Source organism: Myotis brandtii, unplaced genomic scaffold, assembly GCF_000412655.1.
Source record: "Myotis brandtii unplaced genomic scaffold, ASM41265v1 scaffold847, whole genome shotgun sequence".
In the NCBI taxonomy this organism is placed as follows: domain Eukaryota; kingdom Metazoa; phylum Chordata; class Mammalia; order Chiroptera; family Vespertilionidae; genus Myotis; species Myotis brandtii.
In genome coordinates this window covers 2344386-2366486 of record NW_005371441.1, presented here as the reverse complement: position 1 = coordinate 2366486, position 22101 = coordinate 2344386, and the positions used below count along the sequence as shown (strand labels likewise).

Sequence of the window (22101 nt, the reverse complement as noted above, 5' to 3'; positions counted from 1 at the left end):
ATGATAGATCTGATCTTAATGCAAGAGAAAGGTATGCTTGTCTTGGTACAACATACCAAGTACAACCTACAAAACAATGGCCATCAAACATCGTCCCCAGGATACTGCCTCCTGGGGACTGTTTAATGATATCATATTATACAGCACATTCCTGTGCAGCAGGAAATGTGGTTCCACATTTATCTTCATGTGGGAAATGAGTCTTTCTACCTGAAGATCATTCAACACTTCTCCTATCCCACAGAAACACAGAAAACCTCAACTGGAGAGATGGGAAACTGAGTGATCACTTAGCCACAGTCTGCACACTACAGAACAGGGGAAAGCAAAGTCTTCCATAGAAATCAATCCATAAAGACTCCAGTTCGAAGATGACACCTTGAACAACTGCAGGAAGCTAGACTAAGGAAGTAATACTGACCCTAAAGGAAAAAGGGGACATCCTAATGTAGACCAGACTGTGGGACAGGGACTTAGGTGTCCGATCGTCCTGGTTTCAAATTCCAACTCTACTACTTGCCAGTGTGTTAACCAAAACAAGTAATTAACCTCTTTGAAATGTACAGACTTTGTTATGATAATTAGGTGAGATCATTTCGATCATTTGAGTAGCACGGTATTTATACTCAATTGAAGTTCGCCACACCGCATACATTTTTATCATCAGTATCACTCCTGCAGTATGTTGTTTCGGTCAATTCTATGCTCTTGTCATACACAGTTCAAGGGGCCTTTTGGGAAGTGTCCTGTGTCCTACGTCATGTTTCTCTACTTATTTTCAGCCCACAGAGCCTGAAGTCTTTCTGAGAAGGACAAGTAAGGGACAAGCATGTTGAATCAAAGGTGAGAGGGTCTGTGCTGAACCCTCACCCTGTGTGAACCCAAGAGTGTCCCATGGACCGTGAAGACTCAGCAGAGTAGAACTTGTAAAAGCACCAGGATGTCGATGGTGAACTGTGCAGATCCACCAAGTGCCCTCTCAAGGTTCCGGTGTCCAGAGAGGATCGAACAGCTGAGAACCTCCCCACACTCTATGCATCAGAACTCGGCTTCATAAGCTTACTGAGGTCTCAGTGGATACACTACCAAGTTTTTTCAGAGCTAAATTTACATAAAAGTATCCTAATAAATGAATGTTCCCATCTGACTCCATTCTTGGGAACATCAGATGCCAGTGCCTGGATGAACATAGGTGTCCCACCGACACTGGTGGTACGATTTCCACACCAAGAAGTCTGAAGAATCACGAAGCATTTCTTTCTCTCTTTTTCTTAGTATCGACTATTCATATACCCCTGATAGTCTATGGGACAAAATGTGCCGTGGATTTCGGCACTAGAAAAAGGTAGGGAATGGGGGGAGGGAAGGGGGGATGTAATAAAGAATACATACCTCAATTGTTTTTAAACAAAAAAGGCACTGAAGTAAACCACACTTCAAACCCAAGCAGCTTGATTTTTAGAAGGGAAATAATAACGCCCTAAAGAATTAATTCACTTCCCAAGGACAAGTTGTTGTTGATTTCACCAAAGAGGTTCTTTTGCACTAAGTTTGAGCCAAATGGAAACACGAGAGCTCTAAACTGGAGAAAGAGCCACGTGGGTCACTTAAGGACCAGTGCCTTTTGGACTTAAACGACTCTTCTGATTATTCAAGTTATTCACTTAAGAAATATATAAAAATGCCGAAACCGGTTTGGCTCAGTGGATAGAGCGTCGGCCTGCGGACTGAAAGGTCCCAGGTTCGATTCCAGTCAAGGGCATGTACCTGGGTTGCGGGCACATCCCCAGTGGGAGATGTGCAGGAGGCAGCTGATCGATGTTTCTCTCCCATTGATGTTTCTAACTATCTATCTCTCTCCCTTCCTCTCTGTAAAAAATCAATAAAATATATATATATAAAAAAAGAAATATATAAAATAAGTTATTAGGAACCAGATGGAACATCAATCAAATTCTCCTTCCTTCCTGTCAGTATGTGTGGCTGACACTGTTGACTAGCTAATCCTACCCTCTCCACCTGTGTGCCTATCAACTTTTGTTATGGGGTAAATTAGGTCCCCCAAAAAGCGGTATGTTGAAGTCCCCCAGTACCTCAGAATGTGACTTTATTTGGAAATGGAGTCCTTTTTTTTATTTAAATTTTTTATTGTTTAAAGTGTTACATGAGTCTTCTTTTCCCCCCATGGAAATGGAGTCTTTACAGAGATAATCAAGTTAAAATGAGGTCGTTAGGGTGGCCCCTAGTCCAATGTGACTCATATCCTTATATAAAGGGGAAGTTTGGACACAGAGACACATACAAATAAAAGGAAAATGATGTGAAAACAGAGAGAACAAGCCAAGTGGTAGCTAAGGCTGCCAGAAGCTAGGCGAGAGGCATGGGACAGATTCCCTATCACACCCTCAGAAGAAACCAATCCTGCTGACAGCTTGACTTGGGACTTCTAGTCTCCAGGACTATGAGACAATACACTTCTATTGTCTAAGATCTTCCTCCTCCAGTTCATGGTACTTTGTTACAGCTATCCTAGGATATTAATACACTCGGGGCTGGGAGAGCCAAAATCCCTATCTGTTCACTCTTCCCAGTGCCCTGTAGCCAGGGGTGACTGTGTAACACACTTTTGGACAATGAAAGGTCAGTGGGAGTCTGTGGAAGCTTCTTGGTAAATGTTTGCTTAGGAGATTTGAAGACTAAGAACAGAGCAGAATGATGAGCTCAGAAGGGGGCGTGGGGACTTGTGGGACACACCCCAGTTCCTTCGGGGCACGGGCTGGGTCCCCACAGCTCCCACAGAGCTGTCAGACCAAGATGCACGCCAGTGGGGAAAACAGAGCCTTACGTGTACATAAAGCAGAACGGAAGAGCTTGGTCTAGATCAGGGGTCCTCAAACTACGGCCCACGGGCTACATGCAAATACAAATATTGTATTTGTTCCCGTTTTGTTTTTTTACTTCAAAATAAGATATGTGCAGTGTGCATAGGAATTTGTTCATAGTTTTTTTTTAAACTATAGTCTGGCCCTCCAATGGTCTGAGGGACAGTGAACTGTCCCCCTGTTTAAAAAGTTTGAGGACCCCTGGTCTAGATAAATGTTTGTGAGCATCTATTAATTTATCTTTAATTACATGGAAATCAATCACAGTCATAATTCTCATGCAAATGATTAACCAGTGAGGCAACATCTAAAAGGGAGACAAAAATTTTGGCCTCCCCTATGTCCGTCCATAGCAGCACAATTTACAATAGCTAAGATTTGGAAACAGCCTACGTGCCCATCAGCAGATGAGCGAATAAAAAAAAAAAATTATGGTACAGCTACACGATGGACACTATGTGGCAATAAAAAAGGAAGAACTCTTACCATTTACAGCAGCATGGATGGACTTGGAGAATATTATGCTAAGCCAAATAAGCCAGTCAGAGAAAGATAAGTATCACATGATCTCACTCATATGTGGAATCTAATGAACCAAATAAACTGATGAGCAAAAATAGACCCAGAGAAAGAGAAGCATGAACAAACTGTTGAACCTCAGGGGGGAGGCAGGGGAGGGTGGGTTGGAAGAGATCAACCAATGAACTTGTATGCATATATGCATAACCAGTGGACACAGATAATGCGGTGGTGAGGGTCTGGGGGGGAGAGGGGGAGTGGGCTGGAAGAGGTTAATGGGAGGGGGGGAGGACCTATGTAATACTTTCAACAATAAAGATTTTTTTTTTTAATTTGGCCTCAAAATGCTAAACTAAAACCTGAAAATGTCGCAACTTTCTGTCATTGTGCAACGCGTCATTTCAAAAACACGTGTTACGAGTGTCCTGAAATTTCAAGGCTAAATAACATCTAAATACTCATGTAGAAATCCTGGAAATGGACAGTAGAATGTTTCTTTAAAAGAGTGGTTTTCAACGGGAGGAAAGGGTGTAAATTCATCCCCCCTCCAGGGGCACATGGCAATGTCTGGACACATGTTTGGTTGTCACAAGCTGTGGAGAAAAGGAATGTGAGTGGTATCTAGTGGGGAGAAGTCCAGAGCTGCTGCTGACCACCCTACAGGGCACAAAATGGCCCCCAAACAAATGACTGCCCAGCCCCAAATTTCAACAGTGCCCAGGCTGAGGAAGTCTGCTCTCTAAGATATGTAAAGCTTTCAAAAAAGAATATTAGATTTTGCTATAAGCACAAAAGCAAGGAACAATAGAAATGGCTGCTTGAAAAAGCGTGGGTGGTGTCCTGATGAGAATTGCCAATAACGGAGAGGACAAATGAAGAGCAAAGGGGTAAACAAGGAAAGCGATGTTCAGTAAGTAGGAGGCGACAGGGAGTGGAGAGCCCAGCCTGAACCCACCGTTGGACCTCCACGTGGGGATCACTCAATTTTTGACTGTATTTAACCACGGCAGCTGGCAGGGTATGCCGCCTCCTCAACAAACACATTCATCAATTTGTACGGCTCCCGTTCTTCAGAAACATCTCAAAGACAATATATGAAATCCATTTTCTCCTGATTTCACTTGAAGATGAGTCACACAAGAGGCTGGCTATATGCTTGATTTCAGGCTTTTAAATGGGGAGAGCGGCTACTTAAAAAAAATTACAGGGTGGGAAAGGCAGACAAAGGCACTAAGAGACACTGAATCATTGTAATTGTTATGGGAAGTGGGGGAAGGCCATCCAGCCTAACCAATTTACACCGTTTTGCTTTACAAAATAAACATATACATTATGCTGACAATTTTGTGCCACATTTCACATGCTGGAATTAAAATAGCTTCAGAGAACATTTGGGAAAATAGCAGAGGGAAGCAATAAAATGAAATGGCAAAGAACCATTAGCTATTGAAGTCCATCTATTACTATTCAAGGTAAATAGCCTAATGAAGTCCTTCTTTCTCAGTTCTGTAAATAACTTCCTTCCCCCATCTAGTGCCTATCTGTGTACTGAATTACAAGGAAAACGGGGTTCCTCTCACAGACCCACACTTCTTACAAGGACGAGCACTTGATATCCACAAAGAGAAGAACCCCATACTGGACAAAGCGGTCACGAAGGTTGCTCCTAGAGCACACGTGAATGCTACAGAATTCTTAAAGAGGATTTAAAATGCTATATTGCTAGAGGAGATTGACAAGTGCAGCCATGAACTCTGAGTTAATGATCACTCTAAGGTTTTCGGGAACATTAAGAAATGGACATGCGCATTGTCTCCTTTTGACTACGCCTGTAAATACTAGTAGAAGAAACAGTTCCTAATGGAAGTACACATAGAGTTTGGGTATGACTCACTTTAAACCTCAGTGATTAGAACTTCAATAATTTGCACTGGATGATAACTTAGAGTTGGGCTGAATTTGACTTAACTAAGCAAAACTTTACAGAACATGGGATTTATTAATAATATAAACAAGATAACAAAATTAAATAAGCCCCAGTCATAGGTGCGAATCAAATCATTTTTCTCCACTTGTTACAAAGGTCCCCGAAAAGACTGTTTTAGGCACCTCCACATTAGCAAAAGGAGGAGCGAAGGAGGGAGAGGAGGAGAAGCAGGGGCAGCAACAGTGCACATTTATTGTTGCTACTTGTCAGACGGCGTGTAAAGGACATAACAAAAACTTGTTTTGCATTAAGCACCTACAGTAAACAACCACCTTATGAGACAGGTACTTAGAGATCTAGGAGCCCTACCCTGCAATTCCAAAATCCAAAACAATCTGAAACCTGGCAGGCTTTCTGTAACTCATTTACCAATAAAGCTTGGACAGCCCCGATTTGGCAGCAGCCCTGACCCGAGGTGACATGAGACTCTGCATGAGCTGGGAGGGCCGCACGTGGAGGGGCTGCTCATGGGTTTTTGAACGATGCGTGTGGTAGATTAGGGGGCCTGTCCCTGGCCCCGCCGAGGGGGGCTGTGGCAGACTGCCTCCTCTATCGCCTTTCTAAACTCCGAAAAATTCTGAATTCAAAAACACATTGGACCCCAGGGGCTTCAGATAAGGGGTGTGGACTGTGCTGTCCCTGTACTGAAGGTGAGTGAACACAATCTCCCAGGCCATTCTCTGGGGAACCTGCCCCAGGTCACACCTGGAGGGAGGGAGTGTGCGACAGGGACAGGATCCGCCTGGAGGTTCTGACTCCGGACCCACAATGTAGTCAGCAGTTGCGGGAGTGACTCTCCAGGCTTGGTAAGTACGGTACATCATTGAAAGTAAGAAATTGAAACCACATTTAAATGATACCTTTCACTCACTCAGATAACGCAGTTAGTGAGGATGCTAAGTGAATGAGTGCACTGTCCTGGAGAGGCCTCACTCACCCTTTTCTGGCTCTCTTCCTGGCTGTCCATTTCTCGAATCTTCTCCAGAATGGCCTCCTCTGTGGACCCAATCATGCCCAAGCTGCCCCTAAGGAGGTCTGCAATTTTCTCCCTAAACGAGGTGTGCTGGCTTTGCGAGGCTGCGGCCGCCTCCAGACTGGCCTTCAAACTTCTCTCCAACTCGCAAGAGTCTTTCTTCAAGAGGCTCAGCTCCTGCTTCGAAGCATCCCAGGCCCGCTGGCCCGCAAGCAGCCTTTCTCGGAAGATCTGAACTTCCCTTTCCAGAGCTTCCTTTGCCTCTACAGCACTGAGCAAGTCCTAAGACAATGACATAAAGTGAGAACCAAATCATTAGCAGCCAATGAGAGGCACCTACGTTTGGTTTTCAAGGAATCGGGGTTTAATCCTCATTCCATTTTAAAATCGAAATCATCTCTTCAGAAAGTTATTAAATTGTAAAGGCTATGTCAGGTAAATTTAGGTGTCTAAAAAAGAGAAGAGATATGCCCTGGTCAGGTAGCTTAATTGGTTAGAGTGTCGTCCCCATATACCAAGGTTACAGACTTGATACCTGGTCAGAGCACATACAAGAAGCAACCAATGAATGCATAAATAAGTGGAACAATAAATCGATGTCTCTCTCTCTCTCTCTCTCTCTCTCTCCCTCTTCTCTTCTCTCTCTCTGTGTGTGTGTGTGTGTGTGTGTGTGTGTGTATGTCTCAAATGAATCAATAAATTTAAAAAAATCTTTTAATATATTTTTATTGATTTCAGAGAGGAAGAGAGAGGGAGAGAGAGATAGAAACATCAATATTGAGAGAGAATCATTGATTGGCTGCCTCCTGCACGCCCCCTACTGGGGACTGAGCCCACAACTCAGGCACATGCCCTGACTAGGAATTTAACCTTGACCTCCTGGTTCATAGGTCAATGCTCAACCATTGAGCCATGCTGGCCGGGCAACAAATAAAATTTTTTTAAAGATAAGAGATATAAATCAGGGCTAGGAAAAAAATAAAATTGACATATAAGCCTTTTATATGTGGACTTCTGGAAAGAGTTAATAAAAAAACCAATCATTGGGGGGCAGGGGAGACTGGGTGAAGGTCAATGGGGAAAAAAAGGAAACATATGTACTACTATTTGCAATACTTTAAACAATAAAACAAATTTTTTAAAAACAATTGTTGACTAATATACTAATAGATTCAATCCATATCTAGTACTGTATGGTTACAAAACCATTAGTTCTCAAGCTTGGTAGGGAAATTGATTTTGAAAAAAACAGTAAACCCTCAGACGCCTAACTAAATACTAAAAATTAACTAGAGGTGTCTCTTTAATACTAGTCTAAATAATGCAATGTTCTCATAGGAACATCATTGCATAGAGAGTAAGGTCTTTCTTTCAATATTCATTGGCTGTGTGTCCCCTTTTCTCATGAAGACAAACTAAACCTGGCAGGACCTGAAGAGAGGAGCAGAGATCACTAGCCATTTGGTGGGAGGGAGACTGAAAAGCAGAGGGAGGTACACCACTATACGGAGAGTAATAATTCCAATGGATGTAAAATGTATCACTAGGTTCATAAACACAATGAAAGGCATGGGGAAGGTTACCTGAGCACCTGTTTCTGTTTACCATAATCTAGAATGTTCCAAAGAGACACAGCAGGGGCATCTTTAAAATTCATTTTTAAAAAACCATCACTTGTTGACGTCAAGTTCCAAAACACAGGAGTTCGCATTAAATAAGATTAAGCAGTTGGTTGACCAGCTCTGCTATAGTATTGCAGCCTACTGAACTGACAAAAATAGTTTATTTTTTATTAAAAATAGTAGTTAGGGTAAAAAAAAAACAACTAAAAAGAAACGATATCTTTGAATAACAGATTCTACAGCTACACAAGCCAGTCACATTTCAGGCTGCTAGTTAAAATGCAATCACACCTTTTGCATTAAAACTGAGTTTTAAGAGAAATTTACCTCCACCAACAGCATGTAGACAGGGAAAATATTACTTGAAATGCTCCTCCCTACTTCTTATTTATAAAAGAGAATGTCTTACTTTTCCCCCCCCTTTCGGTGATTTCTGTAATTTAATCAAGGAAGCCTCAGGCATCAATGTGAAATAAAAGTCATCGCGTGGAGAGGTAGTTAGAGAAGCTGCCCTTTCAGAGATGTAATAAACTAATTGCAGGACCTATTTTGTGAGACGCTTTGCTCTTCGAGGTCCTGGCAGCGGCTCTGTAACCCCGTTCCCTCTCCCAGCCAGCCCTCTGCAAAGAAACCCCCCCCCCACACACACACACACACACTGCTGATTACATGTCGGCCCTTAGAGTAACGAGTCAAGGACCCTTGATCACAAATACGATATTTTATCGCTTTACTGATGTCTTTTCAGATGGTAATACAATAGCTGCTCCATTTCAGTAACCAGTATCAGGGCTGGTGATGACAAACAAGGCCTATTATATTTCACTTGGAAATGCCAATCCTAATGTGTGGTTAGAAAGCTGAGGTCCTAAATTCCAGGATGCATGGATTAAAAAAATATTTTTTTTGTTAATTCTCACCTGAGGATATTTTCCCACTGATTTTAGGAGAGAGTGGAAGGGAGGGGTAGAGAGCAAGAGAGAGAAACATCAATGTGAGAGAGAGACATCAAGTGATAGCCTCCCGCACGTGCCCAGACCAGGCTGAGGATTGAGCCTGCAACTGGAATCAAACCCATGACCCTTCAGTCTGAGAGCCAATGCTCTAATCACTGAGCAAAACCGGCTAGGGCTCATGGATAGAAATTCTAATCTCCTCCATTCTAAAACCCCATAGAATATTAGATATTAATTTTTATATTGAAAGAAAACCCTTAATGCAAAATAAGGGAGTTTCCATGGCCAATATACTGTTAACCAAGTATTTTCAAAAGGTCCCCAAAAAACATATCAGACACTGGAGTACTATAGACTTACTATCAGTTTGGAGTATACTACCCAATTGGCAGCTTACACCAGAGACCAATAAACACAGTAAAAATATTACAGCTCCAAGGGATTTTTTTCTACCTCAATGTCAGACAGTAGTCTTACTGCCTTAGCGACAAGGACCGAAACAGTCCACTAGTGAATCCAAAGCACAAATACATGTCCAGTAAAAATCAGAAAATTCATCTGGGATATGGGATACAGTGGCACATGGCAGCAGGTCCGATTTCTTTCCGGGACATGTTTCAGTCCAGTGAACGATTTGCTAATTCGAGTATGAAATGCAGAACTGGGGAGCCAGTGACAAGGCCTTGGGGACAGCCACTCTCCCGGCACTCTGATTAAGCACTTCAGGGGCACAGGGCTGATCTGCTGGGCACAGATGTCCTCAGACTGCAAATGCAATTACCTGCAGAGCTATCAGGAGGCAGCGGCCAGAGTGGAGTCTGGTTGCGTGGCTACCTCAAGGATACGCTGAAGTAACGTGACATGGGTATCGCGGGCCAGGACCTGAGGCTGCTGTCAGACCACATTGACACGCAAATCGGGGCTGACCTCCACGGGGAACCGCATCTGCAAATAAGGTCAGGCCCTATAGAGACAGTGACAGCGGTCCCTGTACTAAATTTACTTTAATTAACGAATCTTTAGATTTAGTCCTACTAATGCAACAAATGAATAATGATACCTTTGCAAATACTTTTAGCAAAGACAATTGTAAATGATATGAGTTAGGCATTCTATTTAACTTCTTAATTAAATGCATGTCTTCATTAATTGCCAATTAAATGCATTGAGTAATGAAACCAAAGGTTTGTGATTTAAAAACACAGTTGATTCCTATTATAATGTTGCTAGCTATTTATTATATGGATTTGGATATGCGTGAGATCCAACTGCCTCTCAAAAAATACAATGACTAATGTCCGGGTGGCAAACCTCTGGCTGAATTCATCCAAACCCAGACAGATCTTGTGAAATTAAAAACCAGTTGGCTGCTTCTACCTACTGCAGTTAAGGCGAACAAATAAACTCAGAAATCCTCCCCAAACAGGCCCTCTCATACATTGCTGGTAGAAGTGTGAGTAGATATGCTAGGTCAGTGATGGCGAACCTTTTGAGCTCGGCGTGTCAGCATTTTGGAAAACCCTAATTTAACTCTGGTGCCGTGTCACATATAGAAATTTTTTGATATTTGCAACCATAGTAAAACAAATATGTATATTTTTGATATTTATTTTATATATTTAAATGCCATTTAACAAAGAAAAATCAACCAAAAAAATGAGTTCGCGTGTCACCTCTGACACGCGTGTCATAGGTTCGCCATCACTGTGCTAGGTAAATATTTACACCAAAATATGTAACAAAATGTAATAGGCAAATATCCTGTGGCCCTGCAATTCCAGTCTTTAAAATATACCTGGAGATCATTAAATATGGAAAATAAGGTATGTGCAAAGTTATTCAATCATAGGTAGCAAAAGAGTAGGTACTACATGAATGTTCAGTGGCATGTGACTGGTTAAAGAGGAGACACCCATCCCCCGAACATTATGTAGTCTTAAAAAGAACGGAGGAAACTTTTTATACACTGACATGAAAGGCTCTCTGAGATAGATATAGTTAGTGAAAAAAGTCAAGTGCCTAACCATGTGTCTAGTACCATTTGTACCTAAATAAAAAGAGAATCTCCACATATATGCATAGGCGACTACCAGTTCTGATCATCTCTAGAGAAGGGATGTGGGCAGAAGTGGAAGGAAGATGACACAGAACAGTGGCAACTCTGAGAACACCCAGGGAATCTGGGCCCATTAAAGTTCTGTCAATAGTGATATGAACACACACACATGCACGCATACATGCACATACACACACATGCATGTACACACACACTAAACTTAGGCTGCATAAGTAAAGTATCTAGAATAAGGGAGGTGATGTCCTTCTATTTCTATTTCCCTGTTTCTATTTCCCTTGAACTAAACCAAGCCTGAAGTTTGCATTTGGTTCTGGGATACAAATTTTAATAGAGATAAAACCCTCCTAGAACAGTGCTACTCAAACTGTGAATAAAACTCTAGTGTACCTCCTACAACTGTCCCCAGTCCCAACAAGATAATTTCAGAAATTAAGGGTAAGAGCAGTAATTTCTATAGCAGTTTGGCTTTTTTTTGTTTACTATAACAACTCATTTAATAACCTTATATAACACTATCTACTTCAGGTATTATCGTGAAACTTTCTGTGGATGAGAGCATTGACATCAATTTTTGAATCAGGTATAGACCCTTCGGGTTTTGTAGAAGGGACACAGGAGCTACATATCTGTTGTGCAAATACGAACACGTTGCATGTGATGGTTTAAGGTTCTTTTGCCAACCATTACCCAAAAGTATAAAGTATATCAAATACAGTCCATTTCTTTCATCAAAAGAATTTAAATTTCCATAGAAAGATAAATCTAAGTATACCTTTACACAATAAATTGATAAAACTGTCTACCGATGAATACTTGAAGATGGATTTTGAAAACACACTTACTTTACTTTGGAGACAAGTTACAAATAAATATCTTGAGCTCTCTGAAATTGCTTTAAAACCTCTTCTAGTATCAACAATCCTTTGTGAGATTCGTTTTCTACTGTAAGTGCTTTAAAAGCAAAACATAGAAAAAGTTTAATATACATTAGCCCCTGCTAGGAGCATTGTCATCAACCCAACCAAGATGACAAAGGTTAACAAGCAGGAAGCTAGCTCGTTATCACAATAAAACTTACATTCAAAGTGAGCACACAGGACTTCAATACAGGGAATTTTAGTCCTAACTTCTTGTTCAGATACAATTGCGGAATGACAAAAAGCTGTCAGTACAATAGTGTTTTCTGCATTAACCCTGCACACACACACACTTTCAAAAAAGAAAGTGCACAGTATATGTGATTCTTTTCCCCACGTTTATTCTGATTATATTTATCTAAATTATATTTATATTAACTTTATGTCTGTGGCTTCTGATACTTAAAATGCAAACTTATGCTTTTTGTGTCTTTTAAAAATAATTTTTCCATGAATTCATTTTATTGATATTTTTTACAAAAGTATTGGTTAGCAATAAATTGAAAATAAATCTGTAGGAAAAACTAATCCTTCCCACAGATAGTTTGAGAAAAGCTGTACAAGAGAACATTCAGAGTTCAGAAAAGAGAAGGGTGAAAGTCGAAACCATGTTCTAAGAGGAAATGGTAGCCCTCACCAGTTTGGTTCAGTGGATAGAGCATCAGCCCAAGGACTGAAAGGTCTCAGTTTCAATTCTGATCAAGGGCATGTACCTCGGTTGCAGGCTCTATCACGAATCAATGTCTCTCTCTCACATCAATGTTTCTCTCTGTATGTCTCTCCCCCTCCCTTCCACTCTCTAAAAATCAATGGAAAAATTTCCCCAGGTGAAGATTAACAACAAAAGAGGAAATGGGAAGAGAACTGGGACATTTGTCCTGTAGATGTCTTCATCTAATTGAAGGTAAAAAGGAGAATGAGGTCTGTTCTGCGTGGGTTCATGATCTAATGGCGTGCACACTGCATAGTAACATCTCACTTCAAAATCAGGAAGACCTTTCCCAAATCTGAGTTATCACAAAGCCAACACCAACCTTGGGAAATAGTGAAAATTCAGCTCAAGTTTTAAATTCTCATCACTGACAAAATCAATACAAGTTGACAATGAATGTAGCTGCCCATGAAGCCAGTATGTCCCGGGCTTCCCTGCAGTCAACACGGCCCTAACCTGGTCAGACTGTGCCCCGAGGACCATGGACAGTTCCCAGCTGGAAATGTGAAGAGGGACATCATCCAAATGGAATGGATTCAGCATCATATGCTAAGATTAAACCCATAATAAAAATATTTAGGTAGTTCTGTTATTTAAATGCTGTTTTAATTTATTTTAAATGTATGAACAGAACCTCAAGGCAAAGGAATGGAGACTTAATTATAGTTACAGAGCAGAAATAAATATTACAAACCTTGACAATGTATACACCATAATATTTTTTAAATGGAAAGTAGAAATAAGGGAGTAAAAAGTAGGAGGCATTAAGTTCCTCATATTCTGTATCAGAAAATCTAAAGATACTATCTCACATTGTTGAATCAAGAACAGAAATGTATTACTTTAACATCTTAATGGCAATTATCAGAAGTTTAAAAAAAAGAGTGTAAGACTGAGGCTAGATAGAAGTGGAAGAAGAGAGGAGTTGAAATTTTACTTTGGAATCTTATCAACATGTTTAGTTGTAATTACATGAGCAGATTATTATTTTAGTGTTTATTTTCATTTTAATTCATTTCCCAGAGGCTAGAATTCTCCCAACCTCACAGATGATAAGAAGATTCAAGCAAGGAAAGTTTGAAAGATCTGGGCTGTTTTGCCAGAAGAAGAGACTTAGAAATCCATGATAAATGTCTTCAAACACTTGAAGGGTAATCATAAGACAGGGGATTCCCATTTATTCTGTGACATTTCACTAAGAAAGAACCAGGATGTGGTTCTAGTATAGGGTTTCTGAACCTGACTTGTTACAATGAAGAACTGCCAAACCATTAGGACTGCACAGAGGAGGTGAATTCCCCGCCTCTGGTGGAATTCAAGGAAAGGGTGGACCCTAGCTAGACAGGGACATTTTAAAGATGGTACTTATTTTTTATTTTACATACAGTTAGATGACCTGGACTTAAAAGACCTTCAGCAGCACATACACTAAAATTGGAACGACAGAGAGAAGATTAGTGTGGCCCCTGAGCAAAGACAACATGCAAATTCATGAAGTGTTTAATCAATACTAGATAGATAGATAGATAGATAGATAGATAGATAGATAGATAGATAGATGATAAAAGACCTTGAGGTCACTTTCGACATTATGATTCTATGACTGTAGAGATCTTTCGTTTCCTTAGTAATTTATCCTGTCCAGCAATTTCTCACTTCCAGAAACTATTTCCATATGCCTGTACTTTTAATCTCTGGATAAAAGAAAATAAGTGGGAAAGGAAAATCAAACACTGAGCATCAATCATGTACTGTGCATGTCCTCAGGACTTTATGTATATCATTCAATCCTAAGAATAATTGTAAGAGACAAATCCTTAAATAATGTTCCTATTTGACAGACAAGAAACTGAGATTCAAAGAGGTAAAGTCAGATGCCTGCGATCATAGAGCCAAATGATGCTAGAGCCTGGATAAAAACCCAAGAGCCTGTACACCACTCTGCTCTCCATGACTCCTGTACGTCTTCCTTCTTACATAACAGTACGGCTGGCTGACAAACCAAAAAAGCAGAGGAGACATCCCCTGGAGTCTGCCTGACTCCAAAACCAGTATTCTTTCCTAGCGTCAGTTCTAACTATGAGAATTGAAGGAAATGTGGACAGTGTGGAGGAAAAAGAAACCATTTGAAATCCAATAAGTACGTTTAATTTCTGATCCACTCATTTGAACTTCTGATGTCTGTAGGGAATGTGTGTGTGGCTTGTGTGGATAAAGTGACTACTTCTCTCAACGTTGGATGATTTCACGATAACCAAGAGAAAAGGTGCCAATCTTTGACAGTTTTTAAAACATACTTCAATGTCCACTACTAAAGATTTTAAATAAGATATATTTCCATACATGTAATGAACTACCTGGATTTCTATTGGGGAAATTTTCATAAAGTAACTTGAATAGAGTCGTTAAGAAAACCAGAAAAGCTGAGTTTGGTGGAAGCAGCCCCGGGCCCCGCAGATACTTGTACCTCCGCAGTCTTTCTGGACTTCACTAATAAAGTAAGTTTCCTACCTCAAAAACAGAGCTTTAGAAAGCATTATGAAGACTCTTCCTGAGACCAGCAATGTGTCGGGAAAACCGCTTGACAGTATTTTTCAGTAATAAATCTTTGGAGTCGTAACCCTATGAATGAGGACTTTATTAAAGACCACAAATTTTTTATTGCCCACATTTTTTTTACAATTTTTATTATGTTGGCAGGAACTTCATCCCAAAGTGAATGTGTTTCCAAAGTCTGAACAACATTGCATCAGTCGTTTACAAGTAAAGACACTTATGTAAGAAAAGGAATGAGTTCTGGTTTTTGTAATGTGCTCTTATAACACATTTTCATTTCCTACTGCTAATCTTCAGAAATGCATTTTTATAGATAAATATTAAATTCCTAATTTTCAATCCTGATAATTCAATAACTACTATTTATAATTTATTAAAGTTATTCATTCACTGAGGAAATTTACATAGCTACAGGTTGTTGTTCCACTAACAAATAATTTTTGGCCTCAGACTTGTAGGTAGAATGTAGCTGTGAATATACAAGTAAAGAGGATTATTGATGACAGCATAATAACTTAATGACAGAGTGAAAATCCCAGCTTTGCTACTTAATTGCTGTGTGAACTTGAGCCAAGTACATAACCTCTTTGAGTACTTAGTACAATGACTGTGTTAATGGCAAGTGCTTGATAAATGGTGACCATACTAATGATTGCCAATAGTATTCATGTAAAATGTCTGAGAGCCTTAAACCTCACTCAGAAGGTTTACTCACAAGTAAAACATTAAGAGTGTAATTCTGAAATAATTTTATGTATATCATAAGACAGAGCAAATGAGTAAATATTGTTGGGATCCAAAAGATACAAAATAAAAGGATATTAAGAAAACACCAGAATATTGCTTTTTATTAAAAACTAGAGGCCCGATGCATGAAATTCGTGCAAGGGGCTCAGCCCTTGCAGGCCCGGCTTGGTCCGGAAGGTCATTCTGCTATTTGGTCTAATTAGCATATTAGCTCTTTATTATATAGGCTACCAGGTAATATTGTCAAAATAAAATAAAATGTTTAATAAGACTATGAGTTTTTGTTTGTTTTTCTTGTTTGTTCATTTGTTGCTTTCAGTTTTATATCCCGCATATGAGTGAAATCTTATGGTTCTTGACTTTTTCTGTCTGATTTACTTCATGTAGAGTGATAGACACAGATAATAGTCTGTGGTTACCAGAGAGAAGAGGGTTGGGAGGTTAGTAAAAGGTAACGGGGTCAAATATATAGTGACAGAATAAGATCTGACTTTGGGTGGTGGGCTCACAATGCAATATACAAATGATGTCATCATAGAACTGTATACCTATATAATTTTATTAACCAATGTCACCCAGATAAATTTCTTTAAAAAAAATTAAATATCACTATACATTTATTACTAAAAATGTATTTCTAGATCTGTCCATGGAAAACAATAACACCCCCCAACAGCAGCAAGCCTACAAAGCCTAAATCTTGTTTCTAAGTATGGTTCACCAGCAAAAGGAAACAAAGGTCCTTAGCGAACAGGCTCATTTTAGTTCTGTAGCCTGAAAACTGCAAGTGATCTAAGGCAGCTTCTGTCAGAAAGCAAGGAAGTGATGAGAGACGACAGGAGTCAGGTTACAAGCTACAGAGACCATCTTCGTGGGGCTCCTGCTGGCCAAATGTGATAGATTTTGAGCACACACACACAAAAAAGAATTGATTTCAACACAGTAAATAAGTAAAAATCCATGTGCCCATAGAATTGAAAAGAAACGGAAAGAAAACAATTTAAAAGCTTTTCTATACAGAAGAATGCCAGCTAATAAGTAGAATGGTAAAATAAGAATATTACCACTTTGCCACCACCCTTGGTGTAATCCAAGCAAGAATCGATGGATGCTAAAGTCAATGGGAACAGAATTCACCTGCCAATTATCACCCCACAGATACCTTATGTAAAAGCATACCTTTACACTAAAGAGATGGGCAATAAACTTAGCGTCAGCAACAATGGAACGTTCTAAATCATTTGCCCCCAACGTGATGCAATATTAAGCATACAACTTTACCACTGAAATAGTCTTGCCAAAAAGGTTTACTCTGCATCCAATCCAGGCTCTAGCTACCACTTTAAGTGTATAGGGTATAGAAAAACAAGTTAAACAATATCATGAAGATACAGTCAGAGCACTTCTCCCCAAAAAGTCAATGCTATTTTAAAAAAAACTATAAAAGGCTAAAAATAACCAACAAATGCAATGAGTAAACCTAGACTGGATCCAAATGTGGGGACGAAAACAGCTATAAAAGACATTCTTATAGAGTGATGACAGCTGAATGTAGAATATTAGATGGTTATTGGTTATTGTTGTGTAACAAATGACCCCAAACTTAGGGCTAAATACAACAAATGTCTATCATCTCACAGTCCCAGGGGTCAGGAGTGCGGGCATGACTCAGCTGGGTGTTTCTGACTGAAGGCTTCTCATGGGTTACAGTCAAGTTGTTGATCAGGATGACAGTCATCTCAAGACTCCGCTGAAGGAGATTCACCTCCACGCTCACTCACATGGTAGCCGACAGGCCTCACTTGCTGGCCACACGGGCCTTACCACAGGCTGGCTGAAGGGCCTCACCACATGGCAGTTGGCTCCCATCAAAGCAATGACTCAAGAGAGATGAAAAGAGTGCATCTAAGATTGAAGTCAGTCTGTTTATAAGCCAACTCAAAAGTGACATCCTATCACTTCTGACATATTATAGTCACTGGAAGTGAGTCACTTAGTCCAGCCCACACACAAGGGGAGAGGAATTAAATTCCACATCTCAGAGGAGGAAGACAAAAAACTTGTGGGCTTGAAACCACCACAGATGATCTCATGGCTTTATTGTTAACTCTGAGATATAAAAATGGCATTGTGGTGATGTAGGATAGTGTCCTTACTCTTACGATACATATGCTGAAATAGCTAGATACAATACATATAACGTCTGCAAACTATTTTCAAGTGGTTGTCCAAATGCGTGTGTGTGTGTGTGTGTGTGTGTGTGTGTGTGTGTGTGTGTGTAAAGTAATAAAACAAATATATCAAGATGCTAACAAGTGTTACATTTTGGTGGATGGGTGTTCACTGTATTCCTTCACTCTTTCTATATATTTTAAGTTTTTTCATAAGAAAATGTTGGAGTAGCCCAGCCAGCATGGCTCAGTGGTTGAGCATCGACCTATGAACTAGGAGGTCACGGTTTGATTCCTGATCAGGGCACCTGCCCGGGTTGCAGGCTCAATTCCCAGTGTGGGGCATGCAGGAGACAGCCAATCAATGACTCTCTCTCATCATTGATGTTTCTCTCTCTCTCTCCCTCTCTATTCCTCTCTGAAATCAATAAAAATATATTTTTTTAAAAAAAGGAAAAAAGAAAATGTTGGAGTAAAGTAATTTACTTGATCTTTTCAAATTAGCTAGAACCACAGCAAAGGATTGCTGTGGACTGAATTGTGTCTCCCCTAAATTCATATGTTGAGGCCCTCATGTCCATTGTGGTGGTGTTTGGAGATGGAACCCTTGAGAGGTAATTAGATTTAGGTGACATCATGGGGGTGTTGTCCTCATGCTGGGATTGGTGCCCTTGTAAGAAGAGACACCAGATAGCTTTCTCCTCTCTGCCACGTGAGGACACGGTGAGAAGGCAGCCATCTGCAAGCCAGGAAGACAGCTCTCACCAGGACCCTTCATCTTGCTCTTCCAGCCTCCAGAACTGTGAGAAATAAATGTCCATTGTGTGCGCCACACAGTCTGTGGTATCTGGTATGGCGCCCCACGCTGACTAACACAAGGGCTTTGAAATGATTGAAGCTAGTTGGTAACAATGACAAAACCTTTGCTCTTTTCAGCAAAGCTAATGTGTCAGGAGAAGAAATCCAGTGGTAAGAAGGGATTTGTGATGCAGGGAATTGGGAAGGGCGGGCATGGAAAGTATTATCATGAAAGTGGATCGTTTCACATTCTAACCGCCCATCCCATCCAGTTTGGCAGTGATCACTGGAGGCATGGAAGGCCCACAAGGAGACCCCACAAGAATGGCTCCTTGTACTGCATCCCAGTCCAGAACCCCTTGAGCTTGTGGGAGACCACTGGACCTTGGCCCCTCACAGAGCCTCTCTTTTTCAGCATTAGTCATTATCTAATTCAAAATTCCGTCCCCTTTACTATTTAATCCTTTCCTCTATATTTTAGTAACTGTACTCGCTCATTTTTGCTTTTGGAAATTGATCATTACTTTTTTTCCTTCATTATTGTTGAAAGTATTACAGGTGACCCCTTTTTTTCTCCCACTGACCCCTTATAGCCCGCCCCCACCCCCCACCCCAGGCCTTCACCACCCTATTGTCTGTGTCCATGGGTTATGCGTATATGCATACAAGTTCTTAGCTTGATCTCTTACGGCCCATCCACCCTCCTCCTTGATCATTACTATTAATCCCAGAATTGGTTTCTTTGCCACAAAATTTTATAAAAATATAATTAAAGGTTTATATAGTGTTAAAAGATTTACAGTATTAATTCTCATGCTTAAACAGGTTCTAGCTATTTGATAAGATCAAGCAACTCACTATAAAAATAAAAGTTTAGAATTAAGAGTCCGTTTCCTTTGGCAACATGTCTCAAAATTATAATACCCATATTCTTTGACCCTGCAAGTCTGCTTCTAGGATTCTGTCTTACTGATATATTCTCGCACACAAGATACAAGATTATTGATAGCACCCTTGTTTATGATAGCATGTAGTGTATACCATTTTTAAATAAAGAGGAAAACATAGTGTACAGAATATGCTGTCCTTGTTAAAAATAAATAAAAAGAGTAAGCATATGCATATATGGTTGTGGAATGGTTCTAGAAACGTATATAAGAAGCTATTAATAGAGGTTGCCTCTGAGGACAACTGGGTGGCTGGAGGCAGTGGGTAATAGTATATGGTGAAATATTTCACCATATACTATTGTGTCCCTTTAGAATTGTATATCTTGTTCAAAAACATAAATTTTACAAAATGTAATCCTTATGCTTAAAGTCAGACACTCTCCACAAACCCTGTCCCTTTAAGTGTTTCGTATTTCTTTTTGTCCTAGTTTTCTAGCTATGCCTCACATGGCCCCTCAGGGCCCCAAGTCCCATGCCGCCCGGCCTCCGGCTCGCGCAGCCCCAGAGACTGGTCTGGACAGCAGGTGCGCTCACCTGTATCCAGTTTCCAATTTCTGCTCCCGTATCAGAACATCCCACAGACGCACACACACACGCTTCCTGCTGTACCTGGTGCAACCTGTCTCTCTCCTCGGCGCAGGAGGCGGCTCTCTTCTGCTCTCTGTTCGCTTGGGAAACCAGCCTCATGATCGTCTCTCGGCTGGCCTTTGCCTCCATCTCATGGACATTCACGGTCTCTTCAAGAGTAACAAGTTGTCCTTTCAGAGACGTATTTTCCGTGCCCAGCTCCCTGAGCTGAAGAGAAAGCAATAGCAGCTGTCCCACAGGAATAACAAGTTCACACCACTTTCTCCAAGCCACCTGGTCCCTATCCCCCGACGACTGCACTGTTATATGCCAATTGTGGAAGCTCTCGCCTCCATCCACTCAAAGGTCACATGTGCAAAGGCTGCCTCTACACTCATGGGCGGGCCCAGTGGTCAAATTAAAATTAATCAAAAGGTAGGCCCAGGGTAACAGTGATGAGAGCTCAGCTAAAAGCTCCGGACAGGACAAGCACCCTGACGTCTAAGAAATTGGGGGAAGGTGATGATCTACAAGGTTACAGCAGCCAGGGCCACGGGTGTGGTGGAAAAAGGGGCACCAGCTACATGCAAGGCGCTGCCTGGCACAGGAGAGGGATGCAGAGAGAAAGCAGGACTTTTAAAAACAAATCCTTCAAATTGATGCAAGCATAGCAAAGTCCTGAACTGCGTGCTCCAACTGTGGCAATCACTGGGATTAGCAGGGCATTGCATTCTCTATGTTGTACATTTGCGTTAACTGGGGGCATCAGTAAGATTGCAAGATTTACAAAGATGGAACTCATCTTAACCTTATACTCGAGAAATATCCCAAAAATGACACACACTGTTTTTGCTGTTGGTGTGTGTGTCTGTCTTAACTCAAAACAAACAAACAAAATCTTCCTAAGACACAGCATTAAAATGAATAACTCATTGTATTTGACCATCTAAATATATTTTAGACAAACACAATCAATCCTTTCTGGAGAATAATTAATCTCCAAAAATGCTAGAAAGGATCTTGGAACTGAGCCTCAGAGAGGTGACATGGTTTGTCCCAGGTCACACACTCAATTCATGCTACATTTGGGCCGTGTCCCATTCTCTCGTCACCCCCAGACTCAGCCGCAGCTCTTCTTTTCACGGCACATGTCAAAATGACCGCTAAATGTCTTTTTCATATGCATACAAACACCTTTAGAATTAAATCTTCATCTGATATCTTTTCATTCTTCTTATCTGGATCTAAGCAGTCCCGAAGACGAGCTAGAAATTCCTCATGTTCCTTGCAATTCTTCGACATTTGATTCTTATTCTCCTCGTTTTCCTTTACACGCTTACTATCAGGCAAATAACAAATAAGTCATCAAACAAAGTCCAGAACTTAAGTTCTTTATGGGAAATCATGACTTTCATCACAATAGTTCCTCAGACCCAGAGCACATGATTTCCATGCAAACCCTGTAAAGGAAGGAGAAAATGGAAGCAATTCTGGGGCATCTACACTCTGCAGAAATGTAGGAAAATCTTCATGGCATCTTAGATCTAGTAACAGCAAGGGAGACAGACAGATTCTGTCAGCTGTCCCCACCTGCTAGGATGTGCACAGGTGACAGGCCCAATCCCATGGTCTCTGTTGGGGCCTCAGGGGGAAGCAGGAGAGGGCTG

The 22101-nt window shown here is 40.7% G+C and overlaps 1 protein-coding gene across 4 annotated transcripts in view; it reads right to left on the bottom strand.

Annotated features, from left to right (window-relative positions):
- Positions 1 to 22101, bottom strand: part of ARMT1 (acidic residue methyltransferase 1) — a 138518-nt gene that overhangs the window by 12397 nt on the left and 104020 nt on the right. For 3 of the 4 annotated variants that reach the window (XM_014532147.1, XM_014532145.1, XM_014532148.1), the window contains 3 exons: positions 21629 to 21773; positions 20477 to 20662; positions 6326 to 6643 (listed from right to left, as the gene is read on the bottom strand). In XM_014532147.1, the coding sequence (XP_014387633.1) occupies positions 6326 to 6643; positions 20477 to 20662; positions 21629 to 21773 (649 nt within the window). Of the gene's footprint in view, positions 1 to 6325; positions 6644 to 20476; positions 20663 to 21626; positions 21774 to 22101 lie in introns of those variants that run through there. The other variant, XM_014532149.1, reaches the window with a different exon arrangement.